At 51.6% G+C, this 20,071-nt stretch overlaps 1 protein-coding gene across 2 annotated transcripts in view; it reads right to left on the bottom strand.

Moving 5' to 3' along the window:
* Window positions 1-20,071, bottom strand: part of Apbb1 (amyloid beta precursor protein binding family B member 1) — a 25,223-nt gene that overhangs the window by 4,310 nt on the left and 842 nt on the right. The window contains exons 2-11 of one of the 2 annotated variants that reach the window (XM_023702157.1): window positions 12,089-12,820; window positions 5,668-5,843; window positions 5,485-5,541; window positions 5,318-5,403; window positions 5,145-5,208; window positions 4,633-4,782; window positions 4,178-4,305; window positions 3,660-3,774; window positions 3,437-3,521; window positions 2,818-2,901 (exon numbers count right to left, since the gene is read on the bottom strand). In XM_023702157.1, coding sequence (XP_023557925.1) covers window positions 2,818-2,901; window positions 3,437-3,521; window positions 3,660-3,774; window positions 4,178-4,305; window positions 4,633-4,782; window positions 5,145-5,208; window positions 5,318-5,403; window positions 5,485-5,541; window positions 5,668-5,843; window positions 12,089-12,806 — 1,663 coding nt within the window. In that variant the 5' untranslated portion in view covers window positions 12,807-12,820. Of the gene's footprint in view, window positions 1-2,817; window positions 2,902-3,436; window positions 3,522-3,659; window positions 3,775-4,177; window positions 4,306-4,632; window positions 4,783-5,144; window positions 5,209-5,317; window positions 5,404-5,484; window positions 5,542-5,667; window positions 5,844-12,088; window positions 12,823-20,071 lie in introns of those variants that run through there. The other variant, XM_004642028.3, reaches the window with a different exon arrangement.

The following is a 20,071-nucleotide window of genomic DNA, read 5'->3' on the forward strand; positions in this document are numbered from 1 at the left end:
CAAGTTCAAGGCCACCTGGGGTTACATAGCAAGACCAAAAAAAAAAAAAAAAAAAAAAAAAACCACAACCACAATATTCCTGCATCAGCCTCCTCCATGCTCAGCTTGAATATAAGGTTTTGGTTATGCAAAACAGTACTGTTTAGCTAGGGGTAGTGGTGCATGCCTGTAACCCTAGTACTTTGGGATGCTTCAGCAGGAGGATCAAAAATTCAAATTTATCAAGACTGTCTCCAAATAAAAAATGAAGAGGGCTGGGGTACAGCTCAGTGCCCAGGGAACATACTCCACTCCCTACTTTCAAGAAAAAAAAAAAAAAAAAACAACAACAACGTGAGAGGAAGGGCAGAGAACAATGACCAGGGCTTGAACTCTAAACTCTAGTTGTATTATTCCTGGCTCCGTAATCCATAATCTGGGGTGAGTCTCATTCATTCCTCCCTTCATTTGTTTCTTCTCTCACCTGCTGCACTCTTCCTCAGAGCCTTTCTCCATGACACCAGGCCACCCCTCAACGCAGTCTCTCTCTACCACCTTTCTCCTATTCTCACTGTCCGGGATCAGCAGCCTCCCCTTCATCCATGAGGCTGGGTCCCGAGGCCAGGTCTACAGTGCCTCCCTTCAGGCTGTCCACCTTCTGGGCCACCTCATGGCTCTAATTACTGATACTGCTTGGTGAGGCTCACACCTCTGTCCCCAACCCAGACCTCTGACCTCAGCTCCAGACCTGTATGTCTCACTGCCAACCTGACTTTGCCGTGCCATTTCCTCAAAGCTCTCTCTCTCTCTCTCTCTCTCTCTCTCTCTCTCTCTCCCCCTCTCTCTGTTTTTAGAACCGAGGATTGAACTCAGGCCCTTGTGCTTGCCAGGCAAGCACTTATTCTACTGAGCCATCTCCCCGGCCCCTTTCAGAGCCGCCTACTCCTCTGCAGAGCTGTCACTGTCCACTTGAGGCTAGCCTCAAGTCATAAGCGAGATATCCTTGCTTCTGGTGTGACAGCCGTAAGGGCCTCACGGGCTCAGGTCCTGTGCTGTCCTGCCACTTCCAAGGGGGCACTGGTGTGGAGAAGTGAGCCCCCAAGGTCCACATGTGGGGCTCTGCCCTCCTGCCAGAAGAGCTATTGGGAGGCTCTGGAACCTCTAGGAAGCAGGCTGAGCTGGCGTGCTCAGTGGACTGGGTACTCCACACCCTTGAGCGGGTTGTGGGGCCTTAGCCTTTCCTCCCCTCTGCTCCCTGATCACAAGGTGAGTGAGTTTTGCTCGGCCTCCTCCCCCCACCATGATGGCTGCTTTGCCTAAGTCTGAAAGCAACAGGGCCAACCGGCTAGCAACCAGCCCTGAAGACCTAGGCCAAAACAAAACTTCGCTCTATAAGTTGTTTATCTTAGGTATAAAAAGGGAAAGGTGGTCAGCAAAAATGGCTTCTTGACATGCTTAGGCTGAAACCAAATCATGAACCTTGCCTATAAGGCCACTCGCAGTCTGACCACCGCCAAGCTCTCACCACTGCTGCCAAGAAATGTCAGTGCATGGCATGTGCAGTGCTGCACACCCATAATCCCAGAACTCGGGAGGCTGAGGCAGGAGGATTGCTGAGAGTCTGAGGCCAGCTGAGGCTACACATTGCGTTCAAAGCCAGCCTGAACTGCAAAGTGACACCCTGTTTCAAGAAAAAAGATACATCAGTGCTTTTTATGTCACTCCCCTACACTCTGGATCTCATACACACTTGGGTGGTTTTTTTTTGTTTGTTTTTTTTTTTTTTGAGGGGAATGGAGTTGAAAAGTCTTGCTGTCCATCCTAACCCAGGGTGGACTTGAGCCCACGGTGTAGCCTACGCTGGCCTCAAACTTGGAATCCTCCTGCCTCAGCCTCCTGTGTTCTGGGATTTCAGACATGTGCTCAGAGGCACACACCCCCACCCCCCTACCCCCCACACATTCTACCTAGAATAATCTATCTTGCTCCTGCCTCCGTCTCACTTTACCCCATTAGTTCCTATTCATATTTTTTTAAACTCAGTCATAAATGTCACTTTCACAGAGAAGTGTTTCCTAATCCTTGAGACTAAATGAATTCCCTTGAATATATCTTGCTCCTTTCTACAAATGACTCAATTTATTATGACATTTATTTGTGTGATTATTTGATTCCTTCTCAGTTCTTCTATTGTAACTTCCTATAAATGCCCTTAAAGCAGGACTGCAGCCATTCTTGCCCCACTGATTAAATCACAGCCCCACACATAGTAGGCTTCAAAGCTACTTGTTGACTAAATAGACAAATAAATAATAGGTACTATGAAAGTCAAGCCTCTACTCTTGCTGTCTTATGTACAAACAGGTATTATTATAATTGCAACCTATTATAATAAACAGGATTGTCAAGAATTAAGTATAACAAAAGGACAACAAGTGCCAGCTGTGCTTATTGCCGCCTTCTCCAGAGGCTCATGGCCCTCGCTGGTGCTCTGATACTAAAGCCAGCTCCAGAGCGCTGCCAGCTATTTCCAAGTCACCTAACACCTGCCCCCCCAACCCACGACCACTTTTTTCTGCGGGCGCAGGAGTGAGGCCTCCCTCTGCACCTAGCTCTGCACCAGCCGCCCAGCAGATGCACAGTGAGGATACGCTGACTGCTTCTACAGGCGGGGCTCAGGGTGCAGCTGGGACAGAGGAACAGGAAAGTGGGATGCACTCTGAGGAGCAGGGGGACACCAAGCATGAGGCAGATTCAGTAGAAGCAGCAATGGAAGGAGAAGGTGGAGGCAGAGTTTGAGGGTCAAGGTAGGTATCCGTGGGGAAAGGAGACACATACCAACAGGCTTAGCGACAGGCACATTCCCCAGGTAATAGACTTGGAACTTCTGTACCAACTCATTCTTCGGCGCTGGAAACTCCACTGTGGGAAGAAGAGCGTTGGGCGCTAACCATAACTGTCTATAAACGCTAACACATTGTGCTAACTCTTCATCTCCAACGTGCATGTGTGGGGTACTACCCAACCAAGGTCCTACTGCCCATCAACCACTTAATGAGCCAAAGTACCCAGTCTCCATGTGTTCAATTTCCTATCGTGTCTGCTTAGGAACCCCTGCCTCTTTCTTTTTTTTTTTTTTTTTAGTACTGGGGATGGAACTCAGGACCTTGTGCTTGCCAGGCAGGTGCTTATGTCACTGAGCTATCTCTCCAACCCAAAATGCAAAGCTTTTTTAAAAAAATTTTTTATGCTCAGCCCAGCCCACCCTGGGGGTGGGGCTGGCGCGGCTTGTGGTGCTGGGGATGGCACCGCGATCTCTGAGCATGCGTAAGCTTTTTTTTTCCTAAGTAAGTGCTTTAGACCGCTGAGCTATCTCACCAGCCCAGCTCCTGCCTCTTCTTAGGTCCCTGCACCTCAGCCAGCCAAGCTGAGCTGAACAAAAGGTTGTGACACTGACCTTGGAAAGGGACATCCACGAGTTTAGAGTGGTCCAAAGAGAGTCCATTCACCAAGCAGCGAGCATTGCGCCGTTCAGCCATGATCTGAGGAAGGAAGGGGGAAGGGGAGAGGGGGGTCTGTTAGAGCTTCTCTGCCCTGGTGCCCCCACCCCCACTGTGACCACACCCACACCCTTGTAGAGCAAAGGTGGCAGCTAATCCAGGGAGTGGAGGGGGCCGTGCCTTAGAGCAGATCTCATGCAGGCTGGTGGCGATGTTCTTGGCAGGTGCCTCACAGCGAAACACGTGGCACTTGAGCATCTGGGTCAGCTTATCGCGAGCTACGTAGGCAAAGTCCCTGTTGGGGGAGGGGCGCCTCAGTGTCTTCCGGAACCATCCGGCATAGAGCCTGGCCACCACCCCACCCACACTCTCCCTGCCCCTCACAGTTCCTCCAAGTTTCTGCCCTTGGACAGTGCTCCACAAATGCTATCTTGTGCAGGGAGGGTGGACAGCCACGCATGCTGAGGTCAGGGGGGAATGGTCCAGTACAGCGGGTGGTAAGGGCCGGGGCAGAATAGGGGAGCTTGGGCACTTCCGGGCATCTGGTCCAGGTGTGGGAGGGGGCTCGGTCAGGGCAGATGGGCACAGTACCTCTCTCTGGGTCCGGCAGCACAAGAGAGGTAAAGAACAGAGTTAGGGAGGAGGACTCTTGGCTGCTGGCTAGGCGCCCACCCCAGAATCCCAGGCACGGTCCCCACCTTCCACTGTCCCGCCCGACGCCCCACACTCGAATGCTGACGATGGGCTGGGCATGCAGCAGCGCCTGGCTCTGTGGCTCCACCAGCTTCAGCGTCTCATCCTCCAGCTGCAGCAGCAAATCCTTGCCCTGCAGGCCCAGGAAGCAGATCCTCAGTGGTACCCCAGCAGGGAGGTGGCTGACTGCTGCCGCCTCCAGCTCCAGGGAAATTAGCCACAGCGGCGGTGCTTGTTGCATCTGCGGACCTCGCTCACGGCAGCTCACACTCCTCTTTCCCTTGATTCCTCTTGTCATGACCATCATTGTTGGGCAGTCCAGCCTGGGGTCCTCTCCCTCCCACTCGCGGTGGGCCTTTGCTCCTCTCCCAGCAGCGTCCTGGGCAGGTCAGCTCTCCCATCTCCCACTATGCCCTCCACACACACACAGCATCACTACCTGTTGGGCTCAGGCCCTCACCTCTCCCCAGCCCCCAGACATGGGGTCGTGCAGATTATTTTTGTGGTAGGAGAGCTGGCGGATGCAGTTGTTGACGGCCACACTGCTGCGTCCTGGAGCCAGCTCCTCCTCAGTCATCTCCACCCAGCCAAGGGAGCGCACAGCGAAACACTGTCAGACACAGAGGCGGGAGGGGTGAAGGACTGGGGCTGAGCTGAAACTGGAGGCCCCTGGAGCATGAGCCATGGGAGCTCCTGACTCCTATACAGGCCTGCACTATGACTGAGAAGCCTCCAAAAAGGACTGGGTCAGAAGCAGACCACAGCCAAGACCCCTGCTGGTACACAGAAGCATGGGGCTGAGCCTAGAGTGGTCTCTAGCAGGTCAGGGGCTGGGTGAGTCAATAACTAAAAAGCCTCCAGTTCAGTCACAGGGCTCCATGCTGAGGCTAGAACAGCCCCCCGCCCAGACCCAAGACATCCCACAGCACACCAGGGGCCCAGCATGCACATGGGTGTTGGCTGTGAACACACCTTGATCCCTGGGTTGGTGTTCCGTGGAGACAGCTTCTCCTCCTCTTGGGGCAATGGCTCTGGACTGCAGGCAGATGGTAACACTCGTCACAGGGCCCCATATGTGGAGCTGTCCCTGAATCCCCTCCAAACAGATCTATCCCACTGCCAGCCCACTGCACCTAGTGACTCACCTGTGGCTCTGAGCAGGGAAGGGCAATGTCCCCTCCTCAGGATCCTTCAGTCCCAACTCCATTGTGGCCTCCTCAGTGGGCTCATCCTTGGGAGATGGATCGGGAAATGAGAACCAAACCACCGCCATTCTCTAGCTACCCTGATGGTGAAGCCCCGTCTCACCCACCTTCCAAAACTCTCCATCCTCAAAGCCTTCTCCATGGGTAAAGCCTGTCCAGGTGAGCTGGGAGGAAGCACAAGAGCTGTAAGTGTTTGTTTCACCCTGTTCTGGCAACACACACACACACACACACACACACACACACACACACACACATTGGTCCAGAAATGACAGGCCGGTGAAATTCACCTGGGACTCCTCTTGGGGGCTGCTGCCCTGTGAGGGAGAGGCCCTGCCAGGGGGCTCCCACTGGGTGGTCCCCGTTGGGATGTGCCAGTAGTAGGTCCCTGAGGTATCCTGGACCCTCATCCATCCAGCCGGCAGGTCGGAATCCGTCTCGAAGGCGTTGGGGTTCCAGAAGGAGTCTGCCAGATGGGAGGTTTGATGAGAGTCGGCTCACCCAAACACACAGACAGCAGACCCCTATGCCCTGTCCCCTCCCTGGGACCCTGAGGTTAGGAAGAGTGGGGGAAGGGCCATCACAGCACAGTTCCTGCTGTCTTCTAGAGCCCACAGTCTGCAGTCACTACTTGGGGAGCCACCAGCAGAGAACACGGCTCCAATCTCCTCCTGGGCCCGGGTCCTCTCTAATGTGGTCACATGGAGGAAAGGAAGGAGGCAGGAGAAAGATGGATGGGGCAGGAGGGAAGTCGGGCGGCCCTAATTAACCTTTCACACCGCATACATACCTGCATCTCAGGGTATATACAAAGGTAGGCATACTCAGCAGCATCTGAACACAAGCATGAGCGCACAGATGTACAATATGTGCAACACACCCGTGCAGACACCAACACAAGGATATGCAACACACAGCGAATGCCAGCTACTGCATAGAGGTACACACGTGAGGAGGGGCAAACACATACCAACTTTAGTCACATATTCATGCAGGGGTGCACACACATGAAGCTATATATAACAGCCTGGCCACACAGGTAGCAGACACCACAGAGCTGTGACCCCAAACACCTGTGAGTACCACACATACAGCGGCCATACCCCAAGACACACGTCAACGCCTGCTACCACACTCACACTCAGGCAAACATGCCATGCACACACCACTCATACACACATCATATATCTATGACATACACCCTTCCATCCCTGCCACCCAGCTCCTGCATCCCCCACCTTTGCTGTGCCTGCCAGCCCCACCCCACAGCACATCCGGCCCCCACCTGCCCCTCACCTAGGCTGTTGTCCTGCAGGATGATGGCCAGGAAGAAGTCCTGGGAGAACATGGCACGCATTCCTGGCCCCTCCTGCCACCACCCTCCCTCCTCACAGCCCCTCCAGCCCAGCCAGCTGGGCTCACAGCCTGGTGCTGGGCTGCAGAGAAAAGCTCATCCCGCCCCCTTCTCACCAGGGTAGAGCGTCTGCCAGGCAAGATCCTCCCCCGCCGGAGCTCATTAGGGAGGGGTTGAGACCACCATGCTAGGGAATCTCCTCAGGGTGAGGATGCCAGGAGGTGGGGGGCTCAAGAGACCCCACCCTTCCCACTCACCTCTTCTTTGCCCTGGCTCCCTTCCCCATGATGAGTCTCCACCCACCCTCCAGCGGTCACTTCAATGCCACAGTCAAGCCCATTCTTAGGAACACTGGAGGCTCAGCCTCTCGGGTACACCCCAGCCACCTGAGGCCCTGCATGATCTACAGCTCTAGCACAAACCGGGTGTGGCTTCAAGGCCTTCAGGGATCTCTCTCCTATCTAGAGCCTGCCCAGCAGTTTGAACCCAACAGTTGGTCTTTGAGGGCTGGGGCCTAGCAAGCTTGAGCAAGGGCTTAAGAAAGTACCCTCCCCCCCCTCACCTGCCAGGGCCCAGCTAGGCTGCAGCGTCTCCTCGGCAACCGCAGCACCAGGACCGGCTGGGAGTGCCCAGACTGCTGACGTGCTCCCCGTTACCAGGGAAACCAGGAATCCTGACTGGTCCAAGAGGCAGCACTGAGGGACAGGCAGTCTCAAGATTCAGGCTGCTGGGCAACCAGCCACAGGGGGCTTGGGAGTGGGCGTGGTTATGCCAAGGTGTCTGCACACCTGACAGGAGTTGTTCAGGCAGGAAGCCTCACCATCCTCAGCTTACAAATGAGGCAGGCCCGCAGAAACCCAGGGAGGAGGGGCTCTTATTGCACACCCACTTCTAGGCAGCCTCCACTGTCCTCCAACCACTACTTCCCCCGTGTCAGGCCCTGACACTCGGCCAAGACTGAGCAAATGCCTCCTCTTCCTAGAGACCTTCCCTTGCCCTCAGACCTCTCTTGCTCCAACCTTCCAGGAATACCAGCACCCAGAGCCCCAGCCGCCCCAGCCCCAGCCTGCTTCCTGGAGGGTCAGACACTTCTGGAATGGGGTGGGGGTGTTCACATCTCCGGAGTCACACAATCCATCTGCCATCCCTGTAAGCCTGTGACTTCCTGCCTCAAAGAGCTTCATGCTTCCGCTCCGTCCTGGAGGGGCAGCTTCTCCCCCACTGACCATCTGGGAGGCCCTTCTGGAGCCTGGCACATCTCCCTCCAAGCACGGCTCACCTGGGGCTTTTGCTTCCACACACATGCACCGATTCCAGAATGTGCACTTTCACGCTTGCATGGAGTCATGCAGACACACACAAACCCAAATGTTCACGTACCACCTTTCCTGCCTGCATGCATACATCCACAAATGCCACAGTGGCTAAGCCAGGTGCACTCACTCGCTAGGAATCAGCGATTCCCATAATACTCTCCCTGGCTTTGCATCTCCCATCCACTAGCATACTCCAGACTACTAGCCTGTTCTTTAAAACCTGGATCCTTGGCCCTCATAAGGGCCTCACAGGACTGGCCAAATAACTCAGCGGATTAAAGCACCTGCAAGCAGGTGCAGAGGAGCTGGGGGTTCGATCCCCAGGCCTGCCATGCCGGCCCCACTGCCAGAGCACACTGAGACAGCCTCCCTCTTGATCTTCACCTACCACCTACTCCTCCTATCCGTGCCACACCTCCCCCACCCACCCCCAGGTCATCATGCTGATTATAACTGTCTGTTTTTGTCTCCCCACTAGACTGTGAATGCCAAGAGGGTACAAACAATTTTGCCCTGTTACATACATTCCAGTATGTAGGACAAGGCCCAGTGCAGAGTATAAAGCCAAGATAGGGGCTGGGGAGATGGCTCAGTAGAATAAGTGCTTGCCTGGCAAACGCAAGGGCCTGAGCTCAATCCCTGGTTCTGGGAAAAAAAAAAAAAAAAAAAAAGCCAACAGACAGTACAGTTCATGTACCTATCATTCATTCACTTAATTTGGGCATTTATGCATTCAGTCAACAATTCTGTGGAGATCCTAGGACAGGAAAGAGAAAATGATTTCTGCTCAATCCAGACCCCTGCCCACAGGAGCTCGGGCCTCCACTGTGGACTCCAGTCAGAGCAACACAGAAAAGATGCTCGGTCCCTTCTGGGGTTGCCCTCCCAACACCCACAGTCTATACCCCTGCATGTGCACAGGACTCCCCACCACCTCTTAAGCCTGCTGAGAACACTGTCCAGGCCCAACAGCCCTCTCCCAGATCTTTGGCCTTTCTGTCCTCCCCTCACAAAGCCACCAGTGACCACGGCATCAGTCACTATGCAACCAAGATTCACAGTCCTATGGTGGCAAAATAGCCACCTACTACCAGAAGATGGACACAACTTCAGGCAAACTACATGGATGCAGATTGATTGTGACAAAACAGAATTAGTTGTTAACATTTTCTTTTGAAAGGTCTTGCTATGTAGTTCAGGGTAGACTTGAACTCACTATGTAGACCAGACTGGTCTCCAATTTATGGTGATCCTCCTGCCTCAGCCTCCCAAGTACTGGGATTACAGGTGTGTGCCACCACTCTCAGCAAGTTGTTAACATTTAGAAATTGGGACATTTTGCACTGATATATTTCAGCTCCCCTTGAGCTGCTCAATTAAGACTGTCTCTCCACCCTATAAATAATCAGCTAAGTAGGGGCTGTGCCCCTTCCAGGGTGGGGGCAATGAGCATCAGAAGTCACACACCGAGGAGTACATCACCTCTGCCTTCAGTGGAAGTGCCCAGCACCACTTACAATGTGTTCTCAGAGATAAAGCACAGAAGCCCTGAAGTCGGAATCTGACCAAGGCTCTAGAACGCTACTAATTGACAGAAATGAGAAGTAGAGAAACATGTTGAATACCGCCAAAAGAGAAAGTCTCCAGAGCTTGGAAAACCAAAGGCAGACAACAGTTTCTTCAGTTAAGATGCATAGATAGATACATAGATAAAATAATTTGTAGGTCAAAAGTTGCCTGGCAAGTACAAGGTCTTGAGTTTGATCTCTGGTATCAAAACCAAAAAAAGAAAAGAAAAGAGAAACTTTAAGAAACCTATCAACAACAACAAAAAAAGAAAAGAAAAGAAAAGAAAAGAAAAGATAAAAAAAGAAAAAAAGAAAACAAAGAAAGAAACCTCTATCAACAAGGGCCTATCTGAATACTGATTTTAGGGCCAGCCAAATAGCTTAGTGGATTAAAGTGCCTGCAAGCAGCTGTAGGGGCCTGCTGTGCCAGTCCCGCCCCCAGGGCACACTGAAAGGGCAATTGAGACTGGGCGTGGTGGGACATGCCTGTAGTCCTAGCTTTCGGGAGGCTGTAAACAGGCGGATCACTATGAGTCTGATCTAGTAGTGAGACCCTGAACATCCTGTAGACCCTTCCCTAAAAATACAAAAAAAAAAAAAAAAGCTGATTTATCCACTCCAAACTAGGAGGGCCAGCCAGATAGCTCAGTAGATTAAAGCGCCTGCTTAGGCAGAGCACAGGGACTGGGATTCGATCCCCTGGCATGCCATGCCGGCCCCACCCCCTGGGGCACACTGAGATGGCAACTGAGACCAGGTGTGGTGGCACAGGCCTGTAATCGCAGCACTTAGGAGGCTGAAAAACAGAAAGGACAGTAAAACAGGAAAAACAATAGTGAGACCTGTACTAAATGCATAAAATAAATAGATAAATAAATAAATGTCAGCTAGGGACTGGGCCTGCAAGTCTAGAACTTGGGAGGCTGAGGCAGGAGGATCACAAGTTTGAGGCCAGTCTGTTTGCTTGTTTGTTTGTTTTGTGGGACCGGGGATTGAACTCAGGCCCTTGTGCTTGCCAGGCAAGTGCTTATTCTACTGAGCTATCTCCCCGGCCCCCTTGAGGCCAGTTTGGTGTACATAGTGAGTTCAAGGTCAGCTTGAACTACATAACAAGACCCTGTCAAAAAACAAAAGGCAACCAGGGGGATATAAGTATTGACTGGGTATTTGATGATATTAAAGAATGTTCAATTTCTTTATGCATTGTATTAGAATTTTGGGGGGTTTTAAAGATTTTTTTTTTTCTTTCAATTATGGTTACATGAACATTTACAGATGAAAGCACCTGCCTAAAAATAACCAAGGCTGGGTGAAAACACAGAAGTACCAAGATTAGTTATGTATTAATAACAGCTGAAATCGGGTCACAGGTAAGTCAGGTTCATTATTCCATTACCTGTGCTTTGGTGTACACTTATAAATGTCCATAAGAAGTTTTACTCAAAGGGCTACTGTGCAGCTCTAGGCTCATCTTAACTGCATGCTTCCAGCAAAGATCCAGAGTTTGGGGTCTAGGTATGACATCCACCACCTGATGAGGATGGGGTGTGCACCCGTGTGCGTGTGCATGTGTGTGCGCGTGTGTGTGCGTGCACATGCGCATGGTGCCTGGGATCAACCCAAGGGCCTCATGCACAGTAGGTCAGGCAAGCCTTCTTCTAACACCAAGCTACCCTCCAGCTGTCCTACTCTTTGCTCGTCCTCCATCTCCAGAACCTCTGGGTTGTGGCTACAGCTCAGCATCTCTGATCTTAAACACTGCACACACTCCTGCACAAGAAGCAAACGTGGAGACTCAGCTTATTTAAGTGAAATACTTTTAATAACCCATCTTTATACTCCTAATATCTAATGCCCTTAACTTTTAGTCAGTACCCTGACAATACTGTGTCTCTCCAACAGCCAGAAGGCGCTCGGCATGGGGCGCGTGGATCTTTAGGCACAAACACCTCTAGTCTCTCCAAACAGACCTGGGAGGAGGTGCTGGATACCCCTCCACACCTGGCCTGTTAAAGTCAGCAGACTGGGCCAAGTGCACAGATGCCCTGATGACAGTGTAGCATGGAGCTGAGACTCAGCTCTCACTTCTGCCATGATCCCCTCTGTCTGAACCCTTCAGAAAACTATTAAAATATCTCCAGGTTTCTTGTTCATTATCTATAAATGGGCACAATGACAGTATGTACTTCACAGCATCACTGCATTGAATACAATAGTCCCATCAAATGCCCAATAAACCCACCAGCCCCCCATCAACTCATGCACAACACACAGATCCATCCATCGCAGCATGCACGATGGCAGATCTACCCTGTCCAAGCACTCTCTGAATGAAAAACCTTAGGCATGGCCTGCTATGGCCTGAGGACACAGGCTCTCCACTCAGTCCAGGCTGGCCTTGAGCACAGCATGGAGAAGCCTGACCTGTGACTTCATGCCCTCCCACATGCCCATGCCAAACTCCACAAGATACCTGTGTCCTCTGGGGAGCCGTAGGAGGGGCTGCCCTGGGATAAGGTAGCCCAGCTTGAGTCCTCATCACTGGCTGCACTGTTCCGCATGCCAAATAGGAGGCTGGCACTCTTGCTATGTTCCCGGGGCCCATCTGTGAGAGGCTGGGGCCCAGCAGGGACCTCCACACTCTCCAGGGGCTCAGGCAACCCTGGGGGAGAAGATAAGTCCTCCTCCTCCTCCTCGTCCTCATCTTCATCATCCTCCTCGGCCTCCCCTGCTGCCTTCTCTTCTCCCTCATCTGGCACATGCTCTTGGGTGCTGATGATCAGGCCAGGTCCTCGAAGCCCTCGGTTTGCTGCGTTTTGAGCAGAGAGCTCCAGCTCAGAGTATAGATGCATCAGACCTTTGGGACCCAAGGGTGCTGTTTCAGGATCCTGGCTGGCCTCCTCCGCCAGGGTCAAGGTCACATTGCGGTTCTGGTCACGGTGGGCCGTGGCAGCCCGTCGGAGCTGGTTCTGGCCCTCCTTTAGCCACTTGGCATTGGCGGGGCCTGGCTCAGGCCCACCACCCTCCCCCATGGCACTGCGCAGGTCCTTGGGTCCCACTGCTGTGGCCTGCAGCTTGGCGTTGAGCAGCTGGTTGTGAGCAGCGTGCAGGGGCAGGGGTAGGCTCAGGGCAGGACCTCCGTGGCTGTTGGCATTAATGGCCGACTGGCTCAGTGACGATGGAACAGACATGGCCTTGGCAGATCCTGTGGAGTGGGAAGGGGAGACCATGTTGGGTCTATGGGCAGGACAGCTGCACCCCGACTTCTGACCCCGGCCTGTGCCCTTACCCGCCCCTACCCCCCATACTCAGTGGGCCAACACACTCTGCTCCATGCCCCAGGAGCTGTTTTCTCAAGAGAATGTCTGAACTCAGTTCTGTCTTTGCCCCCTCAAGGCCAGGCCCATCCCAGTAGCCCATCCCAGTCCCAAACGCTCCAGCTCAAAGCTTTCCAGGGCAATGCAGCCTGCGCCTGCTCTGCCTTCTGAACCAGCAGCACAGCCTCTACACAATGGCTCCCTGTGCATCTCTACCGCCCCACCCAGCTCATCTGATCGGCGCTTACTGTGCCAGGAGCACAGCTGGCATGGGGTTGGCTTGTGCTTTTTGAATACTGGACCTGATTGTCCCTTTCCTTCGGCCACACTGTCATCCACAGCCCCATCACTGTGTTTGCACCAAGTACCACTGAGCTCACCAGCCCCAGCCCGGAGGCTACTCCACATGAGGGGCTGCGTGACGGAGGCCAGAGTCAGAGGTCTAGAGCACAACACAGGAGGACTGGCCACAGAGGAAAGAGCCAGCTCCAGCTCCTGGCTCCTGGCCAGACATGACTCTCTGTAGGATGTGTCTCACCTCTGGCACAGTCGCCCTGCCATCCCTTACAATGCCTTACACTCAGGTCGCTGCGGGAGCCTTGACCCACACCACTCAGCCCTTCTGTCCTTTGCCCAAACATCACCTGCTTAGCAAGGCCTTGCCTGAATGCCCATTTTAACACCGCAGGCAACCCCTTCCCCCTCAGCAATCCCACACCCCCCCAGGCACCTGTTCCCACCTGACAAATTAATTTAGTAGTCCCTTTGTCTAATGATCGCGTCCTTACAACTAATTCAAGCTCCGCGTTGGTGAGGATTTTGTATTTTTTGGTAACACAGTATGCCCAGTGCTTAGCACAGTCCTGGCACAGAGCAGGAACTCGAGAAGCATTTGTTGAATGAATGTAGGACTCTGCCCTCCCACTCTGTCAGAGCCCATTTTAGCATCTCCTCTGCCACTGTCGGAAAACACCCTGGTTACGTCACCGAATCGCAGCAGTGGCTCATGGTACCCAAACAAAAGCCCCACCTGCCCTGAGAATAAGAGGCTCTCCTCTCCGCAGCACAACCCACCCCACTCCAGCCCTGTCTCCTCAGACAGCTTCCTCAGAAGGCCCTCGTTGGGCTCCTCCTGCTGTGCTCTGAGCCCTGCCCATCCTCTGGTCTCTCTGCTCCAAGGCCTCCCCATCCTCCCCACTTTCCAATCTTCCACCATTCTGCTACTTTTCTTCCCTGACCCCCATTATAAAGTGTCCTCCAGAGACTTCCCTATCTCCCCTGTCTCTGAGTTCTCTCTCCCTGACCAACCACATCCCAATCCCCCTTACCTCCTTCTCTGTGGGTCTCACTCACAGTGGTCCTATGTGACCATCCCCCAGCGCAGACCAACTCCACCCCAGTGCACTGTGGATCTTTCTTACTGACTCCCACTGGACCCCTCAGTTTCTCCTGAGTTCCCTGGCTCCCTGTCCTCCTCAACACCTCACTGCTCCACTCTCTCTGCCTCCTGACTAAGCACGGGTGACACAGGCTGCTGAGCATGGCTCTCCTATTTCCTCAGTCTGGAGCAATGTCCTGAGGAAAGAGCCTCACCTCCCCTTTCTACCAATTTTAGCTCCTCAGATCCTGGCACAAAGCTGTGTATACACATCTAAAGGAAGTGGGGAAAAAATGTTTCTGTTGATGTTTCTACCTCAGGTATCACTATTAAGCCCACTCCACCTGAAATGGTGATGAAACTCATAGTCACAGAATAAATGAAAGGAAAATAGCCCTGCCTCTACCAGAACCACAGTAATCTTCCAAAAATGGAAACCAGATTGTGTCACTCCTTGGTTCAAAAAAATTAAAGGGCTCAACATTGCCTTCAAGATAGTATCTGAGCTCATTAGTGGACACCCACAAGGTCCCTTGAGCCAATCCCTAAGAGCTCTCAGATCTTTTCCTCCTCCTTTATACCTATTCTCTAGCCACATGAACTGTGTCAGCTTCTGGAATGTGTCACACACGTCAAACAAAGCCTTGGTCTTTGTTTACACTGCTCCCTTCAGCCTGGAATCCTGCAGCCCTGTAACAACCTCTTCTTGTATTTCCAAACTTGGCTGCCTGGTTACAGGTTCTAAGTAATCTTTCCTGTTCTCGCCTCCCCGCCAGCCCCCAAGTGATTATTCTAACAACACCCAGGACCTCATGCTATCAAGTCTTATCCGAGTTCACTTTCACATTACCAAGGAGGGTGTGCTGTGTGTCTGCCACAGCGGGCCGTTGTATGTGGAAGGAAAAGAAAGATGGAAAGGAAAAGGAGGAAGCTTGGAACTGTCTGGGAATGAACACCAAGAAAGCCTATGTGGCCCCATGGGTAGAGGATGGGCAAAGGCAGTCCCAGGGAGAATGATGAACGGCTCCTGAGGGGAAGCAGGAAGGGACAAGAGTGCCGGACGGGTGAGGCTGAAGTCCAGGAAGAGATGGGGAGAAGTCACTTAAACCAACACCTGGCTCACAGGCTGCTCAACGGTAGCAACTCCCTCAGTATCTGGCGGTGGAAGATTACAGGACCTTAGGGACAATGAGCCCTCCTTTGAAAGACAAGTGCATGGATCCAGGATTCTCAAGGTCAGACTAGGGCCATCCTCCTTAGTGGCAGGAAGTGCGCTCAGAGAAGGACACATCTCTGCGAGGCTGGGACAATGAAAACACCAGTGGACTTCAGGCAGCCCTGCCAATCTGGTCACCAGCGCTCGAATGGGCTGGTTCTCCTGTAAGTACTGAAGCCTGGGCAGCCAACCCGAGGTAGGGTGCTTACCATCACCTCTGATGAGGTCAGAGAGATGACCAGCTGCGCAGTCTCTTCCAGAAGAAGCACAACTCAGCCTGTCTTCTCTGATCAGAGGTACCCACACCAAGTACAACCCAAATAGTGGAAAGAGCCAAATGGGTTCTGCCTGAGGCAGAAGGCCTGGAAAAGCCTTCCTGGTAGGATATAAAATAAGCAGCCACTAAGCCTGAGGAAGTGGATATCAGACCACAGTCTCACTCTTGCTCAAGGTCAGGGTCTTCCAGCCAGGCATGGTGGTACACGCCTGTAATCCCAGCACTTGGAAGGCTGACGCAAGATGACTGCGAGTTTGAGATCAGCCTGGGCTACAAAGTGAGCTCACGGCCAGCCTGAACTGCACTATGAGACCCTATCTCAAAAACACAAAAAAAGAGCTGGGGAGATAGCTTAGTGGTCTAAGCAGCTGTCTGCCAAGCACAAGGACCCAGGTTCAATCCCTGGTACGGCAGGCTGTGCTGGCCCCAGAATACCGGGTGTGCCAAGCCGGCCACTGAAACCAGGCATGGTGGTGCATACCTGTAATCCCAGTGCTAGGAAGGCTGTGACAGAAGGATTACTACCAGTCTGAGCTGTGTAGGGAATTCCTGTATCAAATAAATAAATAATTAAAGGAAATAAAAATAAAGTTAGGGTCTTCCAAACTTACTGAATTCCACAGACTATGCTAGGATGGAGGAGAGTTAAAGAATAAGAAGGAAATGGCTCCTCCCTGGAGAGTCTACCAGCCTAGGGCAGAGAGTCAATCAACACTACACAGGGCAGCTGAACAAATGCACCTATTATTTTCCTTCTTCCTAAAACCAACTTGCAATGTGCACCATTCACTCTATGCCTTTCTAGGAATTCCACACCCATTGACCCATTTTTCTCTTCTAAGTGATCAACCTGTCCTTCTTGGTTTTCAAAACTACACAACTTGAAAACAAAGTACTGGCCTGACGCTGATCCACCACCATTGTGGATGGCTCAGTGATCTCTTCTCCACCTCCCCAGGCACACTTTTTGAAAGAATTGTCTATTCATTGTTGCCATTTCCTCACCTGTCATTCCTTGGCCCTTTCTAATCCAGCTTGCATTCCTAGCACAACTCAGTAAATAGTATTTACCAAGGTCAGCATGACCTCAGCATCATGTAATCCAACAGACACTTGTTCACCTTGGCTATACTCTCAGCAACATTTGACCCCATAAACCCTTCATTCAACTTCTCTCTCTCTCTCTCTCTCTCTCTCTCTCTCTCTCTCTCTCTCTCTCTCTCTCTCTCTCTCCCCCCCATTTGGAAAAGTAAAAGTGAAGAGTAGGGAAAACTGGCTCTACACAGCAAACCTGGGCTGACTGAGAAAAAAGCAACAGCAAAGTACACCCTGGAGGACACTGCACAGGCTATCATGAAGAAAGCCATGATACCTACAGGTACAAATTTTCTACAGCAGGGCTGGGGATATAGCTCAACTGCAAAAGCGCCTGCCTGGGAAGTACAACGTCCTGAGTTCTATCTCTGGTACCACCAAAAAAAAAAAAAAAAACCTCTATGATGAATATGATCATCATGTACATCTAAAATGTACTAATAAAATATGATTTTAAAAAAACAAAGCCATGATAGGTTCATGTAACTTCCATACATGGCTTCCATATTCAAAATTTCCAGGTTTTCTTTCTGTGCTTCTGGTTTCTACATGTGGGCTCTTAAACACCTTTGCTGGCTACTGGTCGAGCTTCTCACAGCTTGTTCTTATTCCTTCTCTTTCCCATCCTATATTCAGTGTATGTATTTAATCATGTCCATGTTTCAGTCTTCACCCATGTACTGATGACCCTAAAATTTACAGGTCCATGTCAGATCCCTCATCTGAGCTCTAGACTTTACATGGAACACTTCCACTTGGAAGCCTCCGCTGCCTCTTAAACTAAGACAACATTCATATTTCTCACAGCCGCCATCTAAGTGGTTCTTTTTCAGGATCTGGGATCATGCAATGATACAACCACCTAGCCTGTTATACAGACTACAGAGAAGGGTATTATCTTCGATATACCTGTCATCCTCACTCTCTATATTCAGTCTGTTCCCAGGCACTGATCTAAGAAAAATTTCTGGACTTTATCTACCCTGCACCTCCTCTATCTACACTGGGGTCAAGGGCCTTATGACTGAAATTCCTAGCATAGCCTAAACTGTCCTGCTTCACTCCCCCTACCCCGCCCACTTCCCTCCTGCCCTAAGCCTCATCGGCTTACTTTTGATTCCTCAAAGACTTCATGTTTTCTGTTTGACATGACTTTCCTTCTGCATAGGCCTTCTTTCCCTCCTCCTAATTATTCCTACTGTTCCTTTACATCTTAGTTCGAATGTCACATCCTCAGAGAAACCGTCCTTGACCCCATCCTTAAGCCAGTTTAGTTTCTGTTCTTGTGGGCTTTCAAAGCACCACAGAGCTTTCCTTCATGGTTGCTATGGCTTGTGTCCAGATGTCCCCCAAAGCTTCATGCAGTTATAGTGGGGGCTCTTCAGAAGTGGCTGAATCTAGAGGGCGTGGTGCTGGGATGAAGCCTATATAGTTACTCAATCAGCCCATAGATTGGTTTGGTATAGTTCTGGCAAGGGTTAAGGGTGTGAGCGCTACACGGCTCTAATCTTGGTAGCCTGGATACAATAAAAGGGGCAGGAAAAAGGCTGATGTGCTCTCAGCTGCCCACTTGGTGTGGACTGTTCTCCTCTTCAATGTCCCTCTCCTCTTCCATGCCCCTCGGCCACGCCACCCTGCCTTGAGAGCCACTGACTATGGACTGAAACCAGTACAAACTGAGTTAAATAAACTTATCCCCGTTTAACTTGGGCATTGGGTATTCTAACTCAGCGATGAGAAAAGTACCCTAAGACAATGGTGTTTATTACATTTGTAATGTTACTCTTGTTTATTTTCCTCCTAGATTACCAGCTCCATGTGGACAAGGACCTAGCCATATATCTATAGAAAAAGATCTCCAATATCTACTCAGTACCTGGTATATATTAGGTGCTCAAATCCTATTTGCTGAGTGAATATCTGATACATTATCTTAAGGGATCATTTATGAGTGCTACGTTGAGAGTACCTAAAAGGACATAAGCAAGAGGGCATGTTATTAGAGCAGTCAAGCAAGAGGGATGGCGATCTCAATCAAGTTTAACAGCAGAAGGGATGGAATACAATAAGTGGATCTGAGATATATTTTGAAAGTGGCTGTGAAAGATTTGGTGAAATTAGACGTAGAAGGGTGAAGGAAAAGAGTTCATCTAGAACTCTGGGCAACTGATCAGAAAGTAGCCATTTCTAATATCTGAAAGAAAAACAGATTTGGAAGTAGGGTGGACAGGAAACCAGGGGCACTCATTCAGCTTGGAGTCTGTAGCTTGTAATTCCCGTTGGATTTCCAAAGGGATGTCAAGAAGACACCTGGATATGTGAGTCTGGGATTTCAGGAGAGCCATCTGGACCAGCTATGTAAATGTGGGAATCATCAGTCTGCGTATACAATGTGATGGCTGGAAGTGAATAAAATACACAAGGCAGAATGAAAGAAGACGGCTCTGGACACAACCAAAAGCATCATCAACATCATATTAAGAGGGGGAGCAGAAGAGAGAGGAGCAGCAGACAATGCCTGGGATTTAGAAACTGGGAAAACCCTTCAAAGAGAGTGAATAGACACCAAGAGAAGAAATGTTGCTAAAGGTAGAGGGATCACAGGCGAGTGTCCACTGGAGCTCAACACAGGGAGGTCTCCGGTGACCTTGGCACAGGTAGTTTCATCTATGACGGGGACAGAGTGCAGCAGTTTTAAGAATGAATGGGAAGTTGGGAAGCGTAGCCAAGGTTTGGGCTTTGAAGGGTGCAAAGCGCTGTGTCCACAGCTGGAGGGGCTCAGATTGCCAGAGCACACAGGGAGATTCAAAATAGATTCCGAATAACCTCTGAACTGGAGGTGGGGAAACTGCTCCTACCAGTGCTAGGCCTCCGGGCAGAGCTGGGACACAGCCTGCCCCCGGGCACACCCCTTGGTCGCCGGTCGCCGAGGGCAACGAAATGCTGCTTGACAGCTCCCCGGCCTGGGACCCTGCTGGAATCCCCGCGCCCCGCCGCCCATCCCACCGCACCTCACCCCGCGTCTTTTCCCGGCCCTGGGCCTCCCCTCCCCCACGAGCCCACTCCTCCCCTCGCTTCGCGCCCCTCCCCTGTGTTCGTCCTTAGAACCCCAAGGAGCGAGGGAAAGACCGGGGAAGGGGCGCTCGAGGACCCAGGTGGGCTGGGGGGCCTGC

Source organism: Octodon degus, unplaced genomic scaffold (genome assembly GCF_000260255.1).
Source record: "Octodon degus isolate 3935 unplaced genomic scaffold, OctDeg1.0 scaffold00146, whole genome shotgun sequence".
In the NCBI taxonomy this organism is placed as follows: domain Eukaryota; kingdom Metazoa; phylum Chordata; class Mammalia; order Rodentia; family Octodontidae; genus Octodon; species Octodon degus.